The sequence below is a fragment of the Cynocephalus volans genome, chromosome 1 (assembly GCF_027409185.1).
Source record: "Cynocephalus volans isolate mCynVol1 chromosome 1, mCynVol1.pri, whole genome shotgun sequence".
Lineage (NCBI taxonomy): Eukaryota > Metazoa > Chordata > Mammalia > Dermoptera > Cynocephalidae > Cynocephalus > Cynocephalus volans.
In genome coordinates, this window is record NC_084460.1 from 163479681 (window position 1) to 163507223 (window position 27543).

The window sequence follows — 27543 nt, forward strand, 5'->3', positions numbered from 1 at the left end:
CTGTTGGTAAACTATTTGATTGCCTTTTTAAATGTTTATGGATCATCTGTGAAATTCACATTTGTTTCTCTTGTCCATTTTGTCCTTTTGGGTTGTTTACCTTTTTCTTTCACATCAGAAGGAGTTCTTTATAGTCTAGATACTACTTTTGTTTTTCACTTCTATGTTTTGCAAATATCTTTTATTTTCAGGATGTCTTTATGATGTCCTTTCATGAATAGAAGTTCTTAGTTTTAATTTAGTCTCATCATATGTAATTAGTTTCCTTTAGTAGTTGATCTTCCATGCCCCATTTCATAACGATATTCTCATTTATTGTCCTCTAATGTTTTTCTTGTTTTGCCTTTGGTATTCATCTTATTTCACTTGGATTTGATTTTTTTGTGTGTGTGTATTGTTTTAGTAGGTGTTCAAATTCATTTTTCCCCTCTGGAGAATCAGCAGCTTTAATGAACAATTCTTCCTTCTGTCCTTTAATAGTTCACCTGATGACAGTAATTTTTTGTCTTTGAGTTGAGACCATTTCAAAGGAAAGCAGGTCTCAGGGATTCTCTCCCTTGAATTAAAATATTTTTATTATAGTTTTATTGCAACTTGCTTAAATATAAACTAAGCATAAATTTATTATGTTCTGTTGTATAGCTCTTATGCATTAAAACCAAAAACCAACTAATAATGTAATCAAAACCACAAAGTTAGGAAAATTTAGAATAACATGTTAATTTGACATATGGTAGTGATTTGCAGAAGCCAACTTGGTATTTGCACCTTCACCTAAGGAGATTAATCTACATATTTCAGTATGTTCTAATAATATCTTATTAAACTTCTGGGAGTAAATTTTATTGCTATTGTCATTCATACTACATCTGTGACCTTGGTACTCATTTGATAACCATTATCTTAAAGTAGTGTTACCAGACTTTTCATTGTAAAACCTTCACAAATATGCCACTAAGTTTTGATCATAATTGAGAACATTGTTTTTTATATAGTTCAGCAGTTGTATCGTAGTTATTAGTGTTTCTCGAGCAGAATATTGAACCAAACAAGTTGTGTGGCTTAATATAGAGTGGAATATACTTGCTGTGAGTTAGAGGTAACAATTATACTTTACTTTTAAAATAGTGCCAAATAAATATTTATTAGAACATGTAAGCACTTTGCCTCATGAACATTACCTGAGTACCTGGGCAATCTAGAGAGCGAGATATTGCTGTGCAGTGTGGTAACTACTTTTGCAGACACCATGAGACAGTATTATTATACTGGAGTAAGAATTGTGTTGCAATTATTGCTTGCTCCCTTAAGGTTGTTATACTTTGTTGTGGTGAAGGTTTTAAACCTTTTCAAATGTGCTGCCAAAAGTTTTAGTATTTGAAAGCTTATTACAACCACAAAGAAATTGAGAATTACTGGGTAAGAAAGTGGTAGAAAGTAGGCTAGCTATTGGGCAAGAATTCTGTGAGCTTATTAGATTTTGCTGTGTGAAATTTAAGTACACATATTTAAACTGTTTACATGTGGGCTATACAGCATGATAAAACTTGGCTGCTAATATAGTGTACTATATTTTTGCTTTCTAACTGTGGGAATTTTCCAAGGTTTAGTCTTTCATTTTTCTTTCCTCTTTGCAAGCTCTACCTTTGAGAGATTGCATATAGTCCTTCCTCAGTATCTGCAGAGGATTGGTTCCAGGACCCTGCCCTCCTCATACCAAAATCTGCAGACACTCAAGAACCCACAGACACAAAGGGCCGAGTGTATTTTCCTAGTCATATATGTTTATTACCATGAAATTTGTATGTTCAAAATAAATTTAATGTTACATCCACACATAGACTGTAGTTTCAGTCTTTGAATTGCCTGTTGTACATTTCTGCTTAGGGATCCCTCCACCATTCAGTATCATGTCCGTCCATTCATTTATTCTTTCTTTGTTTTAAGCAAATTGAGAAATAAGTAATACACAAAAATCCTGTAGTTTAGTGTCGGTTCGAGCCAGAAATGCACAGAAATGTATTAGAGGTTAAATGAAGTATTTATAGGTGAGACTAAGGAGAGGATCTAGGGAGAGTAGGAAAGGTCTCATAGAAGAGGTAATGGTTGTAATGAACTTTTGAAGATATAGAGGGAGGTTTTAGGTATTACTCCGAGCAAATAGAAATCTGTGAGCAAAGACAAACAAAACAGTATGGTGCCTTCTTTTACCTACAAGTAGCTTTATGTGGTTGGCTTTGGTATACTGTGATAAAAAATAAATATTTGGTCTTTTTCCCTAACAATGGAGCCCCTAAAACCCTTGAAAATTATTGTCTTTTGTATGCTAATGAGATGATTCATGGGGGCAGGGAAGAGAGGCTGGTTTCAGGATGGAGGCTGTTCCCAGAAAATCTAAATGTGATTAGAAGGTTAGAACTTTTAGCCTCATATCAACCTTCAGGGAAGGGAGATGGGCTGCAGATTGAGTTCAGTCACCAGTGGCCAATGATTTAATCAACAATCATGCCTTAATGAAATCTCCAGTGCCTTATATGTTTTTAATAAGTGCTCAGTAAATGATAGTTCTAGGATAAAACTCAGCATATGTGCTTAGCTTTCCCTTCCTAATTGTTTTTGAGATTTATTCTTTTCAAAAATACAGAATTACATCATTAATATATTAGAATACAAAAATTGCTTTTAAGGAAGTTGTATTAGTTAGGGTCCAATCAGGACACAGAAAACACAAAAATTAGAACAGGGAAGGTTTAATATAAAGACATATTAACTAGTAACAGATGATTGACTACTAAAAGGTAAATAGAACTCTAAAGAATAAAGGATATATATTCGGGAGAGAACATCCCAAAGTCCCAAGACTCTAAGATTCAGTTTTTGTTGGAGAGGTCGTGATTGAAACCCACTGGGTAGAGGAGAAGTATGCTGAGGTGCCATAGGATGGGACATTCCTGCCAGTAGCTCTCTTATGGGTCCATAAAAGAAAGTGGTGTAGAGCATATGCTTTATTAAAGCAAGAATTAGATCTAGATGAATGGAGTTTTTACTAGTGAGCAGGATATAGTACATAAGTAATTAGTATGACCAAAAATTGTATTTGCTCTAAGGAATTGTTCGTGACATGTAGAATTGCTAGGAATTACGTAGTATTCTAGTTTCAAAGTTCTCCTTAGAACATGTTAATTTTGTTTCATTAGTATAAGGAAATTTATTTTTGGACTGTAAGTTAATTATGAAAATTTAAGATTGGAAACTAGAGATATGTAAAAATTTAATTGGACAAGAGAGAGCTATGTTAGGAATGTGATTATTAGCTTTAAAAACAAGTTAAATACGTATTTTATTTAAACTGTAGATGTGGTAATTCAAGGAAATGATTTGATTCACAAAAGCTTTGTTTACCTGTGTATTTTCCTGAATATAGGCACTCTAATTTAAAAACATTGTGGTCAAAAGATTTTGCAAGTTGAGTTTTTGGAACTGAAAATTCATGTTCCTATAGAAACCATGTTTCCTGGTGTTGGGTTCTTATTTGGCCCTGAAATGTATTTAACTCTGTATGAACTTAGCTTATAGTGCTGTGTAACAATATTTTTGGGAGCATTTAGAATTTCTACTTATGATACATTTCTTTTATTTGCCAGTTAATAGGTATGGGGAATTCTCTAAGAGGCGTGGGCATGATGAAGATATGGTTGAAGGGTTGGGTGACAGGTAGGGTAAGAGCTCTGGGGATGAGAAAGGATGGAAACCAATATTCATTTAGGATCAGTTATATCCATTGCTGTTTGCTAGCTATTTGCCATGAAGTACCTCTATTTATTTATTTATTTATTTTTCTTTTCTGGATTACATAAATGCGTAGTAGTGTTTGTACCTCTAGGATTATGTAAAAAGAGACTTTTAAAATTCTTAATTTCTGGCATGTTAGCCTAAATGGAAACAGTAGAGAATAAAAAGTATATTTTTAGGTTTATGTGCCAATGGAGGTATATGACTAATTTATTTTAATCCTAAAGTACTGTTAACCCAGAAAGCTTCATTCTGTGGCAGTAGGAAATATAGCCTAACTGAATAATTCATGAGACTACTATGTAGATTATTTGCAATAAGGAATTTCAACAATATTGTGTTATAGACTCACCTTCAAGTAGGATGGACAGGATCTGAACTAGGAAATGAAGCCTTCTGCGAAATTCTAGATAGAATGTAGGGGAGTGTACAGTTTGCTTAGTAATTAGGCCTGATTTATATATGTTTCCTGAATGTAGAAGAGTTAGAAAGTTTGCGTATTAGTTAGTTTTCCCGATTTATGTATGCTTCTTGTTCCTGTGAGGGAGAAAAAAATGACTCCCCTCTACCTTTCTAGGTTTTTGGCTGGGTTGCAAACTTGGCTGACATAAGGCAGATTAACAAGAGAAAAGCCATTTTAATTACATATGTATGCACAAAAGTCCCACAAAATGTGAGACACAAAGGGTCAGATTATTGAAGTTTATATAGCATCCTGAGCTACAGAAAAGAACAGAGGCTGGGGACTCTGGGGGATGGTGGACGCAAGTTATGGGAGGGTGAGGGGAGGAAATGTATGGTGAATAAAGATTGTCTTGTTATGTAGATAAAAAGTCTCTTAGGTAGCAAAAGTTTTCTCTGAGCAGCCCTCTTCCTGATACAGATACTTTTACTAATGTAGATTTCCTTCATAGATTTATAGATCCAGTGTCTGCAGTTTCTCAGAATAACCAGCTCAAAATATGCCAAAGAAATACACTTTGGGGTGGCATGTTCTGCTCTCCTACAGTCATATTTTGGGGCAAGGTGTTCCTGAGCCCCAACATTCCCATCTCCAATAATTAGTGCTTCTTTCCTGTGGTTGAGTCAATCCTTGTGATCTGACTTATTCCAGTTCACCTCTGCAAACTCTGCTGTATTCATTTATTCAGTCAGTATTGACTGAGTGCCTCCCAGGTACCAGGAACTGTACTAGTTACCAGGAATACAGTGATGAGTGAAATAGGCCTTGCCTTCTTCGAACTTGCCGTCTGGTGATTAACCATAGTATATTATTGTAATTTGTGGTGAATTCCAGGAGAACCTTTAACAGAAGGCACCTGAATATGCAAAGACCTTTGCATTAGGAAGGAATATGGTATTTTGTAGCCCTGAATGAAAGCGAAGAGAAAGACTGGGGATAAGATAAGGCTAGAGATAGAGGGCCCTTTAAGCTATGATAAGGACTGTAGAATAGGAAAATTCCTCAGAGAGTTCATAGACTATTACATCTGAAGGGAAATGAAAGGTCAAAATTATAGATTAAAACAAAAAAACCCCAAGACTCGGGAGATTAAGGTCTGTTTGTTTGTTTATATAGTTGGTTGGAGGAAGATTTGGACTCGTAAACATGGACATGTTACATACTTGAAATGCTCTGTCAGTGAATTGTAGAGATTTCTTGTTAGGGTAAGAGAACAAGAATTAGAGCAGTTTAGTGTTATCAGGTAGGAGCAGAAGGTATTTGCAAAAATATATGTATGTATGGTTGTTCACCTTAAAGGCAGTAGAAGGAATTAATTAATTTTCTCTGATAGGTAACTTTGAAATGCTTACTACTTGGTGCCTAGTTGTGTTTAGTGCCCGTGATTCTGAAGTTTAAGAATGCCTTTGAATTTTCTATCAAGTTGAGTTTTTTCTCTATTCATAGATGTTTTGAAAGCTTTTTTTAGAGGTATTTTAAGAGTTGCCTTTTTTCCCCCAAAGGAGGGAAATCTTTGACTTTCTTTCCTTTGCAGTAAACTAAGTTTTATTTATATTTGGACATATGGTTAAAGGAGCCAATGATTGATTTATAAGTCACTCACCCCTTAACACAAAAATCTTTTCTGCCTTGTAGTCAGAGGTGCTTCAGTTTTCTTGTACTGTTATTTAAGTTTTTATGTCAACATTATAGTGGGTTTTTATTTTTCACTGAATCTTTAATCTCCAGTGTCAGGTTTTATAGAGTCAAGAAAATATGGACAGGACCTGGGCTGTGGATTGGCTTCATTCCTGTCTCTACACTTACTAATCTCTCGAAGTCTTTTTAGGTTTAAAAGGAGAGGAACTTCCTAGAGGGAGTTGGCATGTGTTTGTATTATATGAGATTGTATATGGGGAGCATTTGAAATAGAGTCTGGCATACAGCAAGATCATAATAAATGCTTATCTTCTTTCCTTGACATAAGCCAGTGAACCCCTTTTTCCTATTCTCATGAAGTTATACTGATGTTAAATGTGCTATTGTCTTTACTCAAACAGATTTTTTAAAAGACCCAGCATTAGGCAGGGTCATTTGGGGAGGGAAAGAATTTCTGCGAAACCCTCTGATTCTCAGTTTGTAATAAAATTGCCAATGCCTCCTCATCCCCGAAGTGTATATTTTATGATTAGTAGGCACTTAAGGACGTCATCATGCAGCAAAAACAACAGTTAGGAAGGAACCTGAAGAAGGCCTGTATGTAGTCTTGGCTTCTTTGCTTATTGATTTTTGTGGTGTTTGCAAGGGACTGAATCTCTTTGGACATTGTGTTTTATCCTTCTTGGTCTAGCAGTGGGAATAGGTTGAACCCACCTCCCTATACTTTAGTAGGTAAGAAATTTATGTAAGAAAGACCATGGAACTCAGAAAAGGAGCTCTAGAGATTGAAGTGGATTAGATTGGATTGGGTTGGCTGGATCCACCTTGGGTCTGAAATTCCTAATCAAGGAGGAGAGAACCATGTATTGGACATTTCTAATTGAGAATCGGGGTGTACTGCAGACCTGAAATTTGGTAAATGGGAAGATACAAATCTGGAAAGAAAGACTAGGGTCTTAATCACATTAGAAATAGCAGCAACAAAAATACATAACTGCAGAAAATGAAGGTGCAGGTTTTCAAAGACAGAAACTGTAGCTGGAAGATGTAATAAACTTTACAAATGAGTTGGCTTCTCTGTCTTAAACTTAAAATTTTCTCATTGTTTATACGTCTTGAGCTCTTTCCTGTTTCTTGCTAACTTAGCTAAGAAAATTCTTTCACCTATTCTCTTTGCTACCCAGCCTTCTCCCCACCCCCCAGTTCTTTTTGCTTCATTGTTTTGTTGTCAATCAAAATTTATAAAAACATGAACTGTGCTAGAGATACGCCTGTATTTTTTTCCAGGATATTTAGCTGACTTTATAGTAAAAGGTATGTAAAACATCAAACAGCCATAACTAAATTTCTTGCTTCTTTCCATAAAATACTAAGTATTCTTTTTGCACTCTGTATCAGTCAACTATTGCCATAATAAGCCACCTGAAAATTCAATGGCATACCAAAATATTATTATCACGTTCACAGATTTGCTGGTCGGCTGGTGTGGCTTTTCTCCACACATGCCTCATTTTTCTGAGGCAAGTGGGCTACCCAGGTCATGTTCTTAAGAGGAAGTTGCAGAAGTTCAGGAGGGCAAGCCCAACCATGCAAGTGCATTTCATGCTGCCTGCTAACATGCCATTGATCAAAGCCCATCATCAGTGCCACAAGGAAATATGTTTTTCACAAGTGGGAGGAAGTGAGAAGTGGCAAAGCATGTGGATACGGGGATGGGAGAAAAATTAGTAGTCTAGCACAGGCTGCGTAAAGTGTTATGGGGTCTATATCCATGTCTATCTCCATTTTGCCTTGTAGTCATTGATGACTGTATGTGTATGTATACACACTATTTTGTATTCTACCACTTTAACTTAATATGATTCTGTAAAAGAACTGAATGAGTTGTATATTCGTCATGTAAAAATATACAGTTCTTTAAGTCAGACTGTGCTTCTAGGTCCATCTGCATCAAAGTGCTTATTAAAAATGCAGATCCCTGGGCATTAACCCAGACCCCCTGGAATCACAATCTCTGGGTGTGGGGCCTGGGAATCTTCATCTTAAACGAATTCATCAAGTCATTCATGTGCACATTAAAGTTTAAGAACCACTTTGTTAGTGGAAGGAAATTTGCATTGTTTTTATTTTTCTAGTATCATAAATAATAGCCATCAACATTTGTACAAATGACTAATTTTCTTGGGGTATTCAATAATCGCTGATTCACGATTGAGTAATTTGCAGTTGATGAAAGTAATACTTTATGTAAAAAATGGGGCTTGGAGTTCTGGTAGTGGTGAGATTATAAACAGGCTTGTAAAATTTTTTAAGTATATCATGTTCACTAAACTAAGACATTGAATTGAATAAAGAGAATTTTATATGTCTTTAATTTGTAAGGTTAGCTATTATATAACTTAGTTGTGTGTCCATATCTAGTTATTGGTAATATGGGAAATTATGTAGAAAAATCGTTAGGTTTAAAGAGAATTTTATTTTTCTCATATATCAACCCTGTTAATCCTTCCTGGCATTTTACAGGTACTTTATTATGCATTGTATTGTTAGATAGTCTTGGTAATCTCAGCTCTTTAGTAAGGTTTTTATAGAAATGAAAGTTGTTTGATGGCATGGCAGACACTGCCAATGCCTATTCAATATACATTCTTTTCTTTATGAACAGAAAATTGATTTCATTTTCAGGGCAGCTTTTTGTTTAGCTGAAAAAAATAATTTCCCAACCTCCTCTGCAGCTGTGAGTGGCCATATAACTTTGTCCTGCTCAATGAAGCTTTAAGTGGAAGTCTGTAGGTGGGGCTTGTTTGTAATTTGTTTAGGACCTTTAATTCCTGAAATGTATGTATCTTATATGTGTTTAAGTTGTCAAGTACATTTTACATCACCCAGTAGTTTTAGTGTCCATTGAAGATTCTTGACTAAATTATTATTGACATGAATATAAAACATTTTCAAGAAAAATTTCAGCAAATTCTAATTTATTCTAGTGACTAGGCTTGTTTTCATATCCATTATGCTTTCTTTATTTCACAGAACTGTTTTATAGTTTTGGGGATCTTGTTTTAACAAATACAGTGATGTAGGGAGGAACGTAGTTTTTATTTAGGGAAGGTCAGGGAAAAGTTTGGTAGTGGAATCTTCCATTCTACCTTTTTTTCTCTCCGATGGAGTAGATTATATATATATACACCAATAGAGTATAAAGAGAACTGAAGCTAATGGGGCTGATGATCAATTCAATTTAGTATCTTCTATGACAGTTAGATTGGAGAATGAAATGATCCTCTTATTTCCTTGAATAGATCTTAGGATCCCCATGACATAGTTACCATAATTACCCACCTGGTGCATGGCCTGGCAAAAGCATGTCTTTTGCAAATATCCCAGGTGCCTAGATGTTCTTATCCTCAGGACTAACCATTATGCAAATCACTGCTTTTCTTGTTGGGAGGCATAAGCGAGGGGACCAGTGGTGGGACAGAAACTGGGATTAATGTAGCCGCAAAAAACTGGGATTAATGTAGCCGCTCCCTTTTGGAAACATGAGAATGGAATAAGGACTCTCCACAGCATGGTTCATTCTTTCTAAAAGAATGAAACTGTTTAGTTTCTCTCAAGTTCTATGTTTTTTTCTTTCTTTCTTTTCTTTTCTTTTTTTTTTTGTTACTCTGGTTTACTTTATTCTTTGATTTCTTTTTTTTTTTCACTCAAAGGTTATTTATTTTCTTCTCATATGTTTTCAGAATTCATAGTGTAACAATTTTGATTTTTCTCTTCCTCTAGCACCAGCAGACATTTTTGAATCAGCTGAGAGAAATTACTGGGATTAATGACACCCAGATACTACAGCAAGCCTTGAAGGTATGGCCTGTGTTTTATGACATGCAGTTTGTGGTATTTGCTCGTCTGTACTGGATACCATATTTGAAAGTTCAGATTTTTAGTTACACTATGTGGTAGTAGTACAGATACAGGAATGGACTTTTATAAATAAAGTAAGAGCCTTAGTTAACATACTGCAATTTTGAGCATGTTAGCTTTCACAATTATGATTTTCCACAATTCCTTGGAGTGACAAATAACTTCTCTCTGTATGACTTACTTTTCATGCAAAATGAGGGGATGTGAATCCTAATGCTAATGGGTGGTTTTACTCAAGAGCCATGATTTTAGAGTTTAAATGGTTGTGCAGGGTGTGGTGGGTGAGAGGAATAGTTAGAGGAGGAGGGAAAAGTAGAAAATTAATAATGGGCCAAAAGCTTACGTTTTTTTCCCAAGAAGGAGATATGAATTGTGTTCCATTTCTCCCAAGAAGGAGAAATATAAATTCGCTTCCATTCAGCTAATTACACCTTAAGTTAAGAGCATTCAACTTCAAACTCTACAGTATATGCAACAAATAAAGTGCCTCAGTTTGGTTGTATCTTAGATGCACCCTAATTTCCACACAGACACACCCAGATGAGTCAAATCACAGGGATATTCACATTGAAAAAGATCGAGTGAAGTGAATGAAAGATATTCAAGAAGTAGAATTGTATTTTAAGCTCATTTGCATATTACTACTAAAGACTGAAAGCAACATAGCATTTTTGCCACTGTAGTCATATACACAGCTCCAATCCTTTGGAGCTTTTTCCATGAGACAAAGTTAATTATGTAATTCCTGATGCCAAGCCAAAGGTTCTTCTTTTGTTTCTAGAAATAATTTATATTTTAGATGGTTATAATCAAAATCATCGTAGCGATAATGATAATAACTACCACTTATTAAACTTAGTACCAGGCACTATTTTACGTACTTTATGTGGGCTAATTCATCATAATAACTTCATGAGATAAGTTTCGTTTTTATTACCTTTTTGAAGATAACGAAACAAGTTAAAGTAACTTGTTCAAGGTCACACAGCCAGTATGTAGAGGGGCTTGAAAAAGAAACCAAAGCAGCCTGATCACCCCAGGGTGCCACGCTTAATTTCTGCTGCTTTTATTAGAAATTCTGCTTAATCTTATTTCCCCTTCAGGAAAATGATGAAATAGTACTGTTTAGAGCATTAATGTAGGCTTATGAAGTCACTGTAAGTATTTGGAGAAGAAGCAGAAGTGTTGCGCATCAGTTTTTATGATTATGGCATTTAAATGATTGCCAGTCCTTTATTCTGATAAATATCATGACTAAATCATTCCATGACTATTTTCAGAAAGTGCCTTTCCCATTATATATCACTGAGTGTGAGGATGTAGCCCATCACCTTGCCAGGGTAAATTTGGGGAGTTCACTTTTTTTTAAACTTGGGAAACATGTAGATCAAATTAAGTTTTGTCCGCATTTTCTTTGATGTGAGTTGTGTGAGCACAGGTTTTTTTGTTTTTTGTTTTCAAAATGTCATTTCAGTTACCAGTAGCTGGGGGGAAACAGCACACTTAAACCTTAATTGTTGCTCATTATAAAAGTGTAAGATGTTTAATAATGAGATAATTCTCTTAGTACTGTACTGACAAGGAGTCTACTTTTGAGAGATTTGATTAGTTTCAGCACTTTTAATTTTAGAATCTATTTTTAGCCCTACCAAGTAAATGACTTGTAAATTGTGTAAATTCCTGCTTTATTTAGTTTTTTATTGATATATGAGGTAGTGTATGAAAAACACTTAACACATTTCTTGGCACATAGTAAGTGCTCAATAAATAAATGTTAGACATTGCAATTTATTTTATGATTAGTTTACTTATCTAACAATAGAGTATGTTATAACCATATTTTGGATGAGTCATTTAAAAATCTTATAATGGTTGTGACAGATAACATCCTTCAAAGCAATGATGCTTTTCAGTCTGTGCTATTACTGTTCTTTCTTCACTGGCTGCTAGAATTGGAGTTGTAGTGGGTTTTGGGGACTTCATCTTCCAATTGCATAGGCCTCAAATTTTGGAATCATTCTGATCCATTTTCTGTCATGTTTTACATTTAATATGATAGTAAATAATGTTGGTCTCTGCTTCTGCCCTTCCTCTCTGGTAGTCTATTCTTAATGCACAGCCAGAGTGAGCCTTTTGAAATGTAAGTCATACCATGTCATTTCTGTCCAAAACCCTCCACTGGCTTCCTATTACAGTCATGTGTATGCTGAAGTTGTTAGGACCTACAGAGCCTTCCATGTTCTGTCTGCTCTTCTGTTACAAAGATAACCGCCTTATTAATAACTGGATTTTCTGTGTTGTTTCAATTAGCTGTCTTAGAGCTAGTGTTATATCTCATTTACTGTCAACCTTACAGAGAATATAAAGATATAACTGGGCAGTCTCTTCTCATTATTTTGCTCTTTTAAAAATTCTTAGTTATTCTGGCATCTGCTTTCTTCTAAATGAATTTTAGAATCATTTTGTCCAGGTATACTTTTGATGAGAACTATGTAAAATTTATATATTTAATTCAGGTAAGATTATCATCTTGACCGAATTTCTATCTAGGAGTTTCTGTGTGTCTCCATACTATCAAGCTTCAGTACATTTTGAAGTTTTCTTACTATGAGTCCTTGACATTTTGCTTGCTAAGTTTCCCCTAGGTACATATCCAATATTCAAATTAAAGGGAATGTCTTTTATTATCCTCGTTTGCAGAAATACTATTTTATTTATTTATTTATTTATTTTTGGTTAATATATTTTTTTTTACATTCTATGATGTTATGGAGCAGTTGGGAGGTAGGGGGAGAGGGGAAAGTGGAAAGAAATGGGATGGAAGAAGGAGGAAGGAGGAGGGGTGGGATTGAGGCCTGTGGCACCCCCCTCATTCCCACAGGCGAGACCAGGGGCTTCCACCAGTGGCTTGGCCATTGTGGGGCTAGGTTTAGATGTCAGAGGGGTGTGGCAAAAGCCCTTGCCGCCCATCACTCAGCTCAGGAACCTGGGGCCTTTCTTGCTGCCATTTGGTGGTAGTCACTGGGCTGGTTGCGGGTATTGGGGGGGCATGGCCAAGGCCCTCAGCCCCCCACTTCCCTGGCTCAGGAGAACCTGGGGCACTTACTGCGTTGGCTCAGTGGTCATTGTTGGGCTGGTTGTGTGTGTTGGGGGGTTGTGGAAGAGGGTTTTGGCCACCCACTGCCTCGGCTTGGGAGAGCTTGTTGTGCTTCCTGTGCCAGCTTGGTGGCTGTCACTGGGCTGGTTGCACGTGTTATGGGGGCGTGGCCTACTGCCTTGGCCCCCACCACCCTGGCTCAGGAGAGCCCATGGTGCTTCTGCAACGTCTTGGTGGCCATCGCTGGGCTGGTTGTGTGTGTTGGGAGGGTGTGGTCAAGGCCCAAGTCCCCTACCCTCGTGACTGTTGAGTGTGTCATGGGGGCAGGGCTGAGGCCCCCAACCCTCCCACCTTTCTGACTTGGTAGCCCAGGGACTTGCAGTCGTTCTAGGTGTTATAAGTGTTCTTTGGTAAAATGAGACCCTTACTAGTTAATTTCAAACTTTGTCTCTGGTTGTGGCTACTCTTTTTTTTTGCTTTCAGTTCTGTGTTTGATTATTTGCTGTTCCTACCACTTAAACTCTGTGCTGGAACTAATTTGCTGTCCTTTGCCTACTTCTAAAATGGAGGAACTTTTTGTAGAGACCAGTACAATAGCTCTGTGGTTGAGCTAAATTGTTGCTTTGCTGCTGATTCCTTAGGGAAGGCTTTTTGTGCAGCTCGGGTTTTAATGGGTGACTTTATAGGTATTTCTGGGTCTAGTGAGATCTGGTACACCTGGGTTGTGTGGAAACTCTGGTCTGTGCCTGAGTCTTTTCAGCAAACTGCACTCCATGCAATTCTATATTCCTGACCAGTCTCCACTGAGTGGTGCTGTGCTGATTGGAGGGCAGATCATCTGTCCTTGCTGTGCTCCAGTGTTCTCTGGTGGGCCTGTCTCCCCCACCACCCATGCTGCAAATACTTCCCATGTGCCGGTCCTTTGTGATGACTCACCAGCCTCTGAGTATCTCCTTTTTTTCAGTTGTTGTGGCTCCTTGGTCCTATGTGGGTCTATGGGAACCCTATTAGTGGTCTTGCTGGCCTGGGGTCATCAAGGCCCTTTTCTCCCCTGACGCCTCCACGCAGCTTCATCTGAAGGACACAGCTGCAGCTTTTGCCAGCTTCTGCTACTTGCGTTCAGCAGCTCCAGACTGGAAGCAGCCGGGATTTGAAATGGTCAAAGCGGTTTTTTCTTTCTCTCATTGTGGCTTCTGACTTCATACACTCCTCCGTAGGTCTTTCCTCCTCTTCCTCTAAGCTCTAGTGGCCCCAGCTTGGCTGTCGTTGCTTTTTTATAGTTGTAAATTGCTTGATTTGTGGGAGAGGGTATCGCTGGGAACCATCTATTCTCCCATCTTGACTGGAAGTCCAGAAATACTATTTTGAATATTCATTTTGCAGTGCTTTTTATGGCAAGTTCCAGAAAGCAATTTTTAGTTTATTCATTTGTTTAAAAGTATAAGTTTGTGATTTTTGTCAAGCAGATATGAGAATAATGGAAAACTAAGAATTTAGAGAATTGATTTCTACATTATATTAGTAGTTTGAATTAATAAAGTCATTACTATTAATATAATCTACTTGTGTGTGAATTTACACTGTAAAATTAGAATCACATATTGATTTGAATAATTTCAAATCTGAAAGTGGTTTTTGCTATGAAGTATTTGTCATTATGGAGAAAATTATATAAATTTGGTGAGAATGTATAGAATTATTTCAAAGCATTTGATGTTCCTGTCTTGATATTTGAAGGATAGTAATGGAAACTTGGAGTTAGCAGTGGCTTTCCTTACTGCAAAGAATGCTAAGACCCCTCAGCAGGAGGAGACAACTTATTACCAAACAGCACTTCCTGGCAATGATAGATACATCAGTGTGGGAAGCCAAGCAGATACAAGTAAGTTTTCTTTTCTTTCTTAATATTTTAGTAGAAATGTACTGAAAAATTTTCCTCGCAGTACATTAATTTTGCTTAAGCAGAGGTGAAGAACAAAAAGAGAGTTACTTTAACCTTGTTTTTATTAGTGTAGTTGAAAGGAGCGTATGTATTTATTAGCTACATTATGCTTTTTCCAGATTAGAAGTAAAAGGTTTTATCTAATTTATATATCCTTTCATGGAGCATTTTATATAGTATTTATTGTTTTGAAATATGGACAGCTACAGGTATCATATTCATTAAAAAGAAAAATTTCTAGAATTTTAAATGGGCACAATCATTTGTTTTATGTTAGTAGAGGCCCTAGTGTTACCTACAAAGATGAAGTATTATTTGTAACTACTGATAGGTTTACCATTTAACAAAATTTCCCTTCCCTATTCTTCCCTTCCAAATAAAGATTTGAGGAAAGGTTTATTACCGTGGAACAAAATCTCTCTTCATCCAAAAAAATAATTTGGAAAAGATATTTTGGTGATACACACACATGCATACACACATGCATGCATACATAATACATATAAACACATACATATGGAAGATTTTACATGAGACTCTAGTTTTTCTTCATAGTATGACTATTTTATGCATTCAGAGATTTTCAAAGAATGTTCAGTTACCTCCATAACTCATTATGGTTTAATAATTGTACTGTATACAATTATGGTTTAATAATTGAACTGTTTAAATGTAGGTATTTTATGAATTATGGATTTGAGAAGTTTCATTATTAACATTTATATGAAAAGAACTTCTGATTTTGTTTATAGATCTTCTCAAAGATAGGAAACAACCAGAAAGAGTGCATTCACATAGATGTTTATAGGTATTGATTGGTATTAAACATTGTTTACTATTTACTGATAAAATATTTTAATTTCCAGTTTTTAGGGTAATCATAATATTTTTGCTCCACAAATGATGTGTGTCTGCTGAAGTTGGAATTCTCCTATCTCACATGGTTTAATAGGTGATGGGAGAAATTTTGAATGAGAAAGACCTAGTTGCTTGCGTCCCAAGTTCAAGACTGTGACTTGGCCTCTGTCTACATCTCTAGCCTTATGTTTTACTATTTTACTCCTCTCATTTTACACCATGATAATACAGAATGACTTGAAGTTCTTGTATACCTAGTGCTGTTTAATTTCTCTGTCTTTACACTTGATATTCCTTCTGTCTGGAATTTCCTCTGGCCTTTCCCTCCATAGCCTAGTTTATTCTGGTCTTAAAAGATTTAGCTCAGGAACTGCTTGTGGGAGAATGTTTTCCTTGGCCTCCAAGTTGGACCATATGCTTCTCCAGTATACAGAGCATAGTTCTGTCTTCATGAGTACTGTGTTATTTTGAAATTATTTCCTTGAACACCATTGGTGCTCATAAATGTTGAATTATTTTTGATATGCATAAAAAAGTGCTTTCAAAACCAGTGAAAGGGAATAAGCTTGAGAAGTTTGTTGCAAGAAGTTAGAAAAAGAAGTGGTGTAAGTATAGGAAGAATTAGTATTTGAAGATGACATCTCATATTTTTACAGGTTTCAAGACGGGGTGGGGAAAGAAACTGGTTAGGTAGTAAAAGGAAAAAAGAAAATGATGATTTTGACTGAAGGCTAACTGGTTAAAATGAAGCAAACAGGAAATTGACTAAACACGGTTCAGTGTTCTAGTTGAAAGGATAAAAAGATTTTAGAAAGATAGTTTTGAACTCTTAATATGATGGTACACTTTGTGACATGAGATAGTATATTATGTATAAAGGTGAAAATTAGGATTATAAGACTGATAAACAAAAGAAGATACCTTGTTTGCTGAGTGAAAGTGAGAAAATATTGCTTAAGGCAAATGTTAACACCTGTTCAAGATTTTGATAAGGAATAGTGAAAATGTTATAGAGGACAAAAAAAAATTTGAATAGGTGCCCTTAGGGAGAAGGCAACCTGATTTCAGAAATCATGTTTCTCATTTTCTGAAAAATAAAAAAAGTTTTGTGTGTGTATCTCTTGAAAAATATTCACTACGTAATTTTATTTATACTTGAAATAAAAGGTAGAGAAATGGAGTTTATGATTTCATCTCAACTGATTGACTGTCATAGTGAGTAAATTGCTTGCTGTTTTGTTTTCTTTATCTATAAAACGTGCTGCTCTTCTAATCAGGATACTGATTGGGATAGTGTGTCCATAAAGTTGGTTTGAGAATATGGAGAAGCAAACTGTTGTAGAAATTTAATGTGGTGATTGTATTATAATAGTATTAATATCAAACTGGAAAAAAAAATAGCTGATGGAGTAACAGTGATACTTTTCTATTTAACATATTTGTATTGTTTTATAAAGTACTAAGAAGTATAGCTGCCATTAGGAAATAGTCTTGATTCAGCAATTAAATTTAGTAGGGTCATAATACAGTGTTACATGCTTTAAAAATTAAAAAAGTAAGATGTCATGCATTCAGCCGGTATTTAAAAAAATACTCTTTTCAAATTACTATGTAAATATTGTTTAGAAGAAATGAAGTCTTTTGTGTATTTTTAATTCTTGGAAGGAGTGGTAAAACATATGAGAAGGAAAAAGAAAATAATTACAAATGAATATATGAGTATATTCAAATGCGGGCCTCTATTGAAAAAAACTACACAAGTGCTGAGGGAAAATAGAGTAAAAGAATGATCAGAGAGTGAGGAAGTTCTCAGTGGATTATTGTAGATATAGAAACCCATTTGAGCATTTTCTCAATTTTATGTGAAGTTGTTATTTGAAAGTTGATCATAGTATAACTTAACTCTTCCAAATATGGCAGGGATTGTTATTTTCAGTCAATATTTTTTCTTCTTTTTTAAGTATAAAATCTCATAAAACCAGGGCTAAAGCATAAACAAAGTTATGCTAACTATAAGTATGTTATCTGATAGTTGCAGTGCTGACAAAACATCTATATTTTGAAATAAGAACCTCTATTTAATACTAAAAACATATGCTTTCTTGTTGATATAAGGTGAAGTATGACTGTCACCAACTGAGTGTTTCTTTTAGAAGTAACAAAACATTTTTTTGTGACTAGAAAAATTTAGTTTTTAGACCAATATTTTATGGAAGTCATATTTGGGGGCTCGTGGAGAAATTTCCATTTATGCATACCCTGGTATATCAGAGGCTAAGGTAAATTACATTACTTGATTTGAAGAACATTTATATTTGTGAGCCTTCATTTAATATTGAAGAAGTAATTACATTTCCGGTAGTTAGTAGAACAATCATATGCCTCTTTAGTGCATTTTTTTCCTTTTGCTTTTGAGAGAAAAAGGAAACATTTCAAGGAAAGCTTGTCCTTTGCATAATTTAATACTCGAGTTCTAAGAAAAGGCTTAAGTTATTTGTAGTATAATTAGCAAAACTTCTTGGCAACTTTTTTCATTACTTGGACTTATTGTCCAGATAAGATATCATAGATTGTTAAATTTGTGTCTCCTGCCCCCAGCTTAAATTGGGAATAAAATTGTGTTGGAGTTTTACAGTCAACAATATTAATGAAAATAGGACTAGGAAACAATGCCAGATGTTGAGCATCATAGGTGTATTTCATAGAGGAAAGATTCCGCGAAGTTTTTGTGTCATGACAATCTCTGTCATAGACTTGACCATGCAAGGTTTTTGCCCAATTTGAAATCAAGTAGTAATATTCTTTATTTTATGACCATTAAATTCTTTTGAACTTTTTTAAAACAGGAAAAATACAGTATATGCCCACCAGAACAAGATGTGCTACAATTGAGCAATCAAACTATGGATCAAAAGATAAGAGGGATTTGGGTAGGTAATTTTAACACAGAAAGTAATACCACATATTGAGTTAAATTTTAGAAAAATTGATATGACACATTGGAATGAATGTTAAGTGGTAGACCCTTCAAAAACTTATAATCAGTGTATTTTTTCCCCAAAATGATTTGAATTATTTGGAAAGACTGCATAGAAAGTGAGAAAAACCTTGAGGTTCTCTTTTATACTCAAGTTATTATTGTACTGCTTGGCCAGACTAATAGTGATTTAAAAAGCACAAGTGATAAATAGATTCAATAGCTCTCATCCCTACTGAGGGTAAATCACTTACATTAAGCAGTTTAGGATTTTATTAATTGAACACTGATGCTTTCCCCATTCCCCAAATTTGTTAAATAAGTAACTTCAAATGTAAAAGATTAGTGCAATGAAAGTTAAATCTCTTTTTCCATAGAAATTTCTAATACATAAAATTATTTTGATGATTCACCAAAAGTCAAAGTAAAGCTTAAAAATGAGAGCTAAGTGGTATGAAAGTTATTTTTTAAGTGATTAGATGCATTTCATTAGACATGAACTATAGAATGACATATAACTTTATGGATTTGCTCTAGTTTTAGGGCAGAATGATAGCCATTGGCCTTTGTACTTTTTGTTGACTAATATGGAATATTAACTATTTTTTTTCAAAATCCAAGTTGACAAATGTAAAATTAATAATAAGACTCTGGATTGGCTCCTTCTTCACTTTCCTTCCCTAATAAGTCCTTACTTACCAATGCTGCCATTATAATTTTAGCAACTATTATTAAAATGGAACTAGACTATTTAGAGCTGAACTGTTTGATATAGTTGTCACTAGTCACATGTGGTGATTAAAATGAAATAATATAAAAATTTAGTTCCTTAGTTGCACTAAATACATTTTAAATATTAAGTAATTGTGACTACCATACTGTACATCTCCATCATCACAGAAAGCTCTATTGGACAACACTCTTTCAGAGAATCTTAATTCAGCAGTGAGAAAATTAGAAATTAGGAACATAATAAGGAAGCTGACTGAAGGCAGGGGAGAATGGGAAAGTGGGGTTGGAAACACAATTTGCACTGTTGATATCTTCTTGTTTTAAGTATTCTTTTAACATGATATCTTATTGTGCTATTTGTCCTTTCATTTACTAGAAAAAATTTTAGGTGGATAGATAAGAGGATATGTTCTCATATTTTCGTATTAGTGCCATTATGAAGATGACTCATAATTGTTATATCTATGTCATAGTGTTACTGGAGGAGAGAGTGTGGGGAGGTCAGATACCCGACCTCAACCATGTCCCCTACCAGGTTCTTGACTCTGCCACAGGAAAGAATTTAAGAGCAGAGTCAGAGTAGAAAATGAAAGCAAGTATAATGTAAAGAGTAAGGAATACATACTTCATAGGCAAAGTGCGGGCTGACGTGAGAGTGAGTAGCAGCCACTTTTATCCTGGATTTCACCTTTTGTATTTGGCTATCTGTACATATTCATGGTATTTATGAGTGTTCAACAAAGGGAGTAGTTTCCAGTTATGCAACTTCTAGCCTTGTGCATGCTCTGTTTGTTTTGGCCCATGCTCAGTGGTTTAATTCTTGGATATACACCTAGTATACTCAAAATATACTCATTGCTCTCTAGTGCCTCCAGTGGAAAGTCATTCAAGGACAAACTCCTTTCTACTGAGCATGCTTGACCTCTAAAATTGATCAAATTTGCTTCTATCTTCCCATGTTGTGCTTGAAAATAGGTGCAACACACAACAGTAACTCTCTTCTAGCTCAGGGCCCCAGGGAGAGACTTAGAAGAGTGGCCCAGTATTCTGGAAAATTGAGCAACTCAAATCTCATTTCCCCCTGAGAGATTTCATTTCCTTAATCTTTAGAGTTGGCGAGGGATGAGGGTTTGTCTTCTGTCGCTGCTTCAGATTGGTCAGGTCTGTAGGCCCTGCCTGTCTGGTAATAGAAATCTCTGGATACCTGATACAGGGGCCCTAGCTCAGTACCTGGTGGCTTAGTTGGAATAGGGGAGAAGCCGCGCAAGGTTGTCTCATCTTCACGTGAAACTGTTGGAGTTTTTATAGCTGTGGTATTGTGAAGTGGTATCAGATTCAGACACGTCGTAGGTTTTATGCTGTCTAGAGGGACTTTGATGGCTGGCAGGCTTGGTTCCCAAGCTAGGAATGTAATGTAGGAGTCCCCCTCATGAGGGAAAGCCCTTATTGTTTTCAACCAAAGTGAGGGTTGTAATGATTTATCCAGCAACCAGAAACATTTTCTCCTCTAGCTATAATGGAAGGTATATGGACTATATAGCATTGTTTGTTGACTATAGCATTGTTTTCCCATTCTGCCTTGGCTATTGTTAGTGATAAAAGGAAAGACAGTTAAATGATAAAATGAGTGGTTACAGTTGTTCATTTTTATCATTGAAACAAGGATCTCTAGACCCAGCATGGGCAAAACAAGTGTTTACTGGGAGGAAGGGGTTAGGCAAAATAGCAGAATGACAGTATAACACCCAGTAGTACCAGGAAAGTTACTAGATCTAGGGTCACCACCACATCACTTATTTGACTGCAAGTAGGTTTCCTTCTGAATATATATTCGAGATCTTCTATTGGTTTACATGAGTAGGTAGAGTTGTCTCTGGCCTCCTGGGGTTCCAGTAAAGTCTCATAAAAGATAGGCTTTACTCAAGAAAGGTGGACCCAACTAGGAATTCCTTGTAAATTTACAGCAGTGGGACTAGACATCAGTACTTGGTAAGGTCTCTTCCATTTAGCTTGCAGTCGGCTGTCTAGTGTTCACTCTTTCCAGGTTTTCAGTAAAACTTGGTCACCTGGTTGAATAGGTGGTTCTAATCCTGGAACTGGGGAGAATAAAACCTTGTTCCCAAATTCTTGAAGAGCTTGGTGAACTTGATTCAGGTTAATGACATGCCTAACCATCTGATGTGTTTCATCATCAAAAAGAAAATCTGATGTTAGAAAGGGTCTGCCATAGGTCATTTCATAGGACTGATCCTTAAGGTGGTCTTAGGGGCCATTCAAATCCTCAAAAGAGCTATGGGCAAAAGGTCAGTCCATTTTGCTGATGTTTCTTGGCATAATTTAGCTAAGGTCCTTTTGATAACATAATTAGCCTTTTCTACTTTTCCTGACAATTGTGGCCTCCAAGAGGAGTGTAGCTGGTAAGAAATGCCTAGGGCAGTTTTAACTTGTTGAGTGACTTTTGCTGTGAAGGAAAGAACCGTTATCACTCTGGAGAGATCCAGGAAGCCCAAACCTGGGTATGATTTCCTTGAGAAGATACTTAACTACCATAGCTTTCTCAGTTCTAGTAGGGAATGCTTCAATCCTACCCATAAAGGTATCCACAAACACCAGAAGGTATTTGAATCCTTTGGCAGGTGGCATCTGGGTAAAATCCAATTGCCAATCTTCCCTGGGTATGTTCCCCTCTGTTGGTCAGCTTTTAAGAGGGGAGGAAGAGTAGGATGATGCCCGGGGTCATTGCGAGTGCATGATTGACATCCTTGAGTTACTTCTTTAATAGTCTGAGTAAGTCTGCAATTATCTGTGCCTTTTGTCTACCCCTCTGGGTACTTTCAGCCTCTTCAACCAAGTCTCTATCATTATATGTGCCAGAAGCCATATCTAGTAATTGGTTCTTTGGAGTTTGGGGCCATTAAGGAGGGTTTTTTTTTTTTTTTTTTTAGCCCCCCCCCCCCCCCCCCCCAGGTCAGGAGCCAACTGGGTAATAAAATGCATACCTAAGAGGGCATGCCTCTATGGGAAATTGGGGTCAGTATTGCTGTATTTCCTGATTGCTGCCACTAGGCGGCCTTGAAATAAGTTCAGGTTTTCATCCTTCCCTTTGTAGATCTCATGCACCTGGTCATAATTCACTGGTTTAACTGTGCATTTCCTCATACCCTCTTATGCAAGTTACCATGTGATTTCTGTATTCAAGGTCTTCTGCAGATCCCCTTTGATAGTCCCATTGTGGATCTGCCTCTGGTACAACGTTCTCTCCTGCCTGGAAAACAGCATGGCCTTGATATCAGGCAGCCAAGCTGTCTTTGTGTTCACAGGCAGCGCCTCTGATTCTTTGTTTTTCCTCAAATCCAAAACAGGTAGATAAGAGGACTTGTAAATCCTGCCAGATCAAATCATAAGTCATGGTCAGCTTAATGAATTTCTCAGTAAACTTCCCTGGGTCCTCTGAGAACTACTCAACTTTTTCTTTGCACTTTGCCAGATGAGACATAGAGAAAGGCACGTGGACCCTAATTGTTTCTGTATTTCCATTAGCTGCCTCTTGCAGAGGGCAAAGGTTAGCCTGAGGGAGTCGATAAGAAGCTCTGCTCCTGGTGGCACTAGCAGACCTTACTTCCTTGGGTAATAGAGGATATAAAGCAGGGCTAGTGGGATTAGGTGGAGGAGTATCTGTTGTGCTCAAGGAAGAACTCACAGCAGGAGAGCTAATGCCCCCCTCAGAGATTTAGCCTGAACTGCTCAGAGAAGTTGGAATTGGTAGTACAGACAATTGGAAAGTAGGCTGAGTAGGGGCTGGCTGAGGCCCCGGGAGCTGAAGTTGTCTTGGAACAGCTTCCAATATAGTGGGTCATCTAGAATGTCAGGGCTTTGTTTTTGGGGGGGGCTGTCAAACACATTCTATGTTGGTCTTTCAGTCCAGGGTCTTGATATAACCCCATAAAAGTCTAAACATAGGGTTCTTCACCCTATTTTCCCTCTCTTTTGCAAAACAAGTCCAATTGTAGTATAGTATTAACATTCAAAGACCCATTTTCTGGCTAAACCTCTTGGTCACCCAACTTGTATTGGGTCATGCTGCATTGCAGTAGAAAACAATTTTCTTTTTCTTTAAACCATCAACTTTAAACTTTTCTCAATTACCCAGAAAGCATACTAGTGGGGGTCCACCATGGTGCTAGAGGAGGTTCCCATTCCTGATCACGGTGCTGGGAGGAGATGGGTACGATGAAGGTGTGCCCAAAAGGTCCCAGTATTCCTGGTCCACTGCTAGTAACCCAAGTCTCCTAGGAAAGATAACAAAGTTATCATAGTTAAATGGGCAAGGGGTGGATCCCCTTTTGTGCTGCAAGGGAGGTGCATGTTTCTTTCTCTAGGTGTTCGATGGCATGTAGTTGAGTGGAGCCATGGCATTCTCCTCCCAGGAGAGAGACATGACAGAAAAAGTGAGAAAGGATGCAAAGTGCATGAGGTTTTGTGAAGTCTGGAGGTGAAACATAAGGCAAAGGGAGAGGGTTGCCCCTCATGTCCACCTTCTTCACCACGCAAGCAGCAAAGGAAAGATTGAGAGCATTGTCTGTCTATTCTGGACATAAAAGCTGACAATTAGTATTCCCTATACACTTGGGAAATGTTGTCTAGAGTTCCAGTGGTGCTGGTCATTATATAATTGGAAGCACTCAATTAGCCTGTCCTCATTCTGATTAGGACCCATTCTAAGTACTTAAATTTTATTAAACGTGGAAAACTTAAAAATTGTCATCCAGGTATTAAAGTTATTTGAAACTTGTGTTTAAGAGTACTTGTAAACAGTCTTTTCCATGAATCTGACTATAGATGCTTTTAGAGAAAAATCAATACTTCCTGCAATTTTACTAAGAGTAGTTTAATACTTCAAGAAAGCCTTGTTCTAACATAGAGGAAGTTTAGTTCTGTATCAGTGTCAGAGTCTTTTTAATATCAAAGTTTAATCTTTAGAAAGACTGAGAAATAATTCCCTTTAATTATAGCCAACTTAATCACTCACACAAAATCTTCTCATAAATTCACCCTTCACAAACCATTATCACCACTTTGCTTTAGACTTTCTTCAGTTTTGTCCTATGCATCCTCTTTCCTAAATAACCAGTCATTTTGCTTTAGGACAAAAATTCACTACACAAGATACTTTCTCATATAAAAGTATCTTTTCTTTTTAACCTCCCTGACCACAACTGCATCTCCTTATCCATAGCTTTCTTCATATCTCTTCTCTTCTCCTACTTATTTGTTTCTTCAACAATACTAAATTAGCCTCGTTTATCTAAAAATTGTGTGATCAGAGATCATTCTGTTTTAGGCTGGGCTTCTAACGTTAACTTAGAAAACCTCTAGCAGAGCCAAATATAATCCTGTTTGACCAGTAAACCAAGGCAAAAATGTATGCCGATAGGCTTTAACCAAGGTATAAGTCTTTCTTCTTGACCTGCTCCAACAAACCCATAATGATGAAATAAAAATCCACTGATAAGATGTACCATTGAAGACCTTGTATGGCCCCCCACCAGTCAGCCGTACAAACAGAAGATTTTGTATACACCTGTCTACAGAACCACTAACTAGGTAGGATGTACCTGAAGTGGTACAAAAAGGAAAATATGTTTAATGTATATATTAAGAAATAAGGAATATTAAAGATATATACACGAGGTTTTCAACAGAAGAAGCTAAAAAAAGAACAAGATAATAAATCGAAATAGAAAAAAATTTTAAAAGAACAAAAATCATTGTTATCGGAGGAGAAGATGCACAAAATGTGAAGAGGGCACTAAAATAAAATCCTGGCTTCATCAAAGTGTGCAGCCTAATCTGTTGTATCAAATCGTTATCTGTCCCGATGACCTGACACCGTTAGAGGCAGCATGGTCTGAGATCTATTGACAGAATGGTTGATTCTGCCATGGCGCAAGTGCCTTCCTCGGATCTCAGTGTCCTAGGACCAAGCTTAGGGTGGTAGCATTCTACCTTCCGTTGGTGGCATTCTACTGTATCAGGGAGTGGTTACGCAAAGCAGGGAACAGTTACCCAAAATGCAGATGAAAGGAGAAATCCACCACGGCATCCTATGGTCCAGGATCAGGCAGGGCAGCTGGACCCCTGACAGCACAGGGCAATCCCTGAAAATGTTACCCTGGTGTGCTTCCATAGCCAATTGCTCCAGCCGTTGGGGTTTGGAGAAAAACCCAGGCCACCAGGGTGTGCCCTCCTGGATGGCTCATCAACGAGATGTTACTTAGGAGGAGAGGATCTGGGGAGGTCAGATAACTGATCTCAACCCTGTCACTTACCAGGTTCTTGACTTCGCTGCAGGAAAGAATTCAAGAGCAGAATCAGAGTAGAAAGTGAAGCGAGTTTAATGTAAAGAGTAAGGAGTGCACACTTCACAGGCAAAGTGCAGGCTGACTCCAGAGTAAGTAGCAGCCGCTTTTATCCTCGCTTCCACCTTTTATAGTTAGCTATCTATACATATTCATGGTACCTATGAGTATTCAACTAAGGGGGTGGTTTCCAGTTATGTAACTTCTAGCCTTGTGCATGCTGTTTGTTTTGGCACATGCTCAGTGGTCAAATTCCTGGATATACACCTAGTATACTTAAAGTATACTCATTGTTCTCTCACGCCTCCAGTGGGAAGTCATTCAAGGACAAACTCCTTTCTAGTGAGCATGCTTGACCATAAAAATTGATCAAACTTGTTGTGCTTGAAAGTAGGTGAGCACCAACAGTTAACTCTCTGCTAGCTCAGGGACCTGGGGAGTGGCCTGAGACCCAGACTCTATGAAACTGAACTGATCACCTCCTATTTCAGTAGTCTAGGGATTAACCTTTATTTATTGATTGATTGCCTAATATGTATCAGGGACTTTTTATAGGCATTAAAAAACATACATAGTCTAAGTTTACACAAGGGGGAGACAGTAAATAACAAACAGTGTTAGGTAGTGGTAAGTTCCTGAAGAACGATAAAGCTTGGCAAAGAGGTACAAGCAGAGGGTGATGAGTGTGGGTTGGGCATAGGATATGCTATTTTAGGTAGTGTGGCCAGGGAATGCCTCTTGGCTGAGGTCATATTTGTACAGACACCTGAGTGAAGTGATACTGAACCTCCTGGCTGACTGAGGGAAGCACATTCCAGGCAAGGGCCTGAGGTGGAGGTGTGTTTGGCTCATGAGATGAGTAGTGAGGACACAACCAGGTTGAAGCTGAGTGGGGGAGGGTAAGAATGGCTGTTTTTTCACTACCTATCTCCTGCTGAACATGCGTGTGTTCATATTTGCCTTTCTCTCTTAAGGGTATCCCTGTCCTTCTGGTGGCCCATGGTTTTTTTGTTTTTGTGTTTTTTAAATAGTTTTTCTAATCTCCCAAAACAACAATTTAGTTTACAGTTGGATCAGTTTCTGCACGCAGAATTTTTCCTTCAGTTGCCCCTGCCCTACTACATATTCTCATTATAACTTTTCTCATACTCTTGTTCAACACTTTAACTGTTAACTCCCCAAACAGACGTGTTTCTGCTCATGTCACTCCCCTGCCTAGAAATCTTTGTCTGTGGTAAATATAAACTTGGCTTATTTAAAAACAAACAAACAAACAAAAAACAATAAAATATTTTCCCTATACTTAGCCTTATGTAAATAAGGAAAACAATGGAAAAACTTGTTTTCCCCTTCCGAAATAAAAGTGTTTACATGTATTGCAGTTCAGCTAGGTTATGGGCTAGATAGGCTTTTGTGAACTAAGTTGGAAACCCTATGTCATTTAATATAATATTTTCATGGGAAAATGAATTATGAGTTACGAATAATGCATACATTTGAAGTTTAATTCATTGCTAAGGTGAAGACCGCATATGTTTTGGAGTTAGAGAAATGTTTGGTAGTGTGTATATAAGTTTATTCAAATGGTAATTTCTTGGAAAATGAAAAGTTCATTAGGATGAGTATCATATTTTGATTTGTATTTCTGACTGTACAAGAAAAATGTTTTAATATGAACACTCTTAAAATTGTAGATTACTGCTTATATTAGTATGATTTTTTAACATGTTATTTTACACAGTGGTATCCAACTAACCCTTTTAT

General features: G+C 36.9%; 1 protein-coding gene across 3 annotated transcripts in view; it reads left to right on the plus strand.

The window, feature by feature from the left end:
- USP25 (ubiquitin specific peptidase 25) overlaps positions 1-27543 on the plus strand; it is a 150406-nt gene that overhangs the window by 12734 nt on the left and 110129 nt on the right. For all 3 annotated transcript variants that reach the window (XM_063088801.1, XM_063088816.1, XM_063088811.1), the window contains exons 2-3: positions 9677-9754; positions 14649-14793. In XM_063088801.1, coding sequence (XP_062944871.1) covers positions 9677-9754; positions 14649-14793 — 223 coding nt within the window. The remainder of the gene's footprint in view (positions 1-9676; positions 9755-14648; positions 14794-27543) is intronic.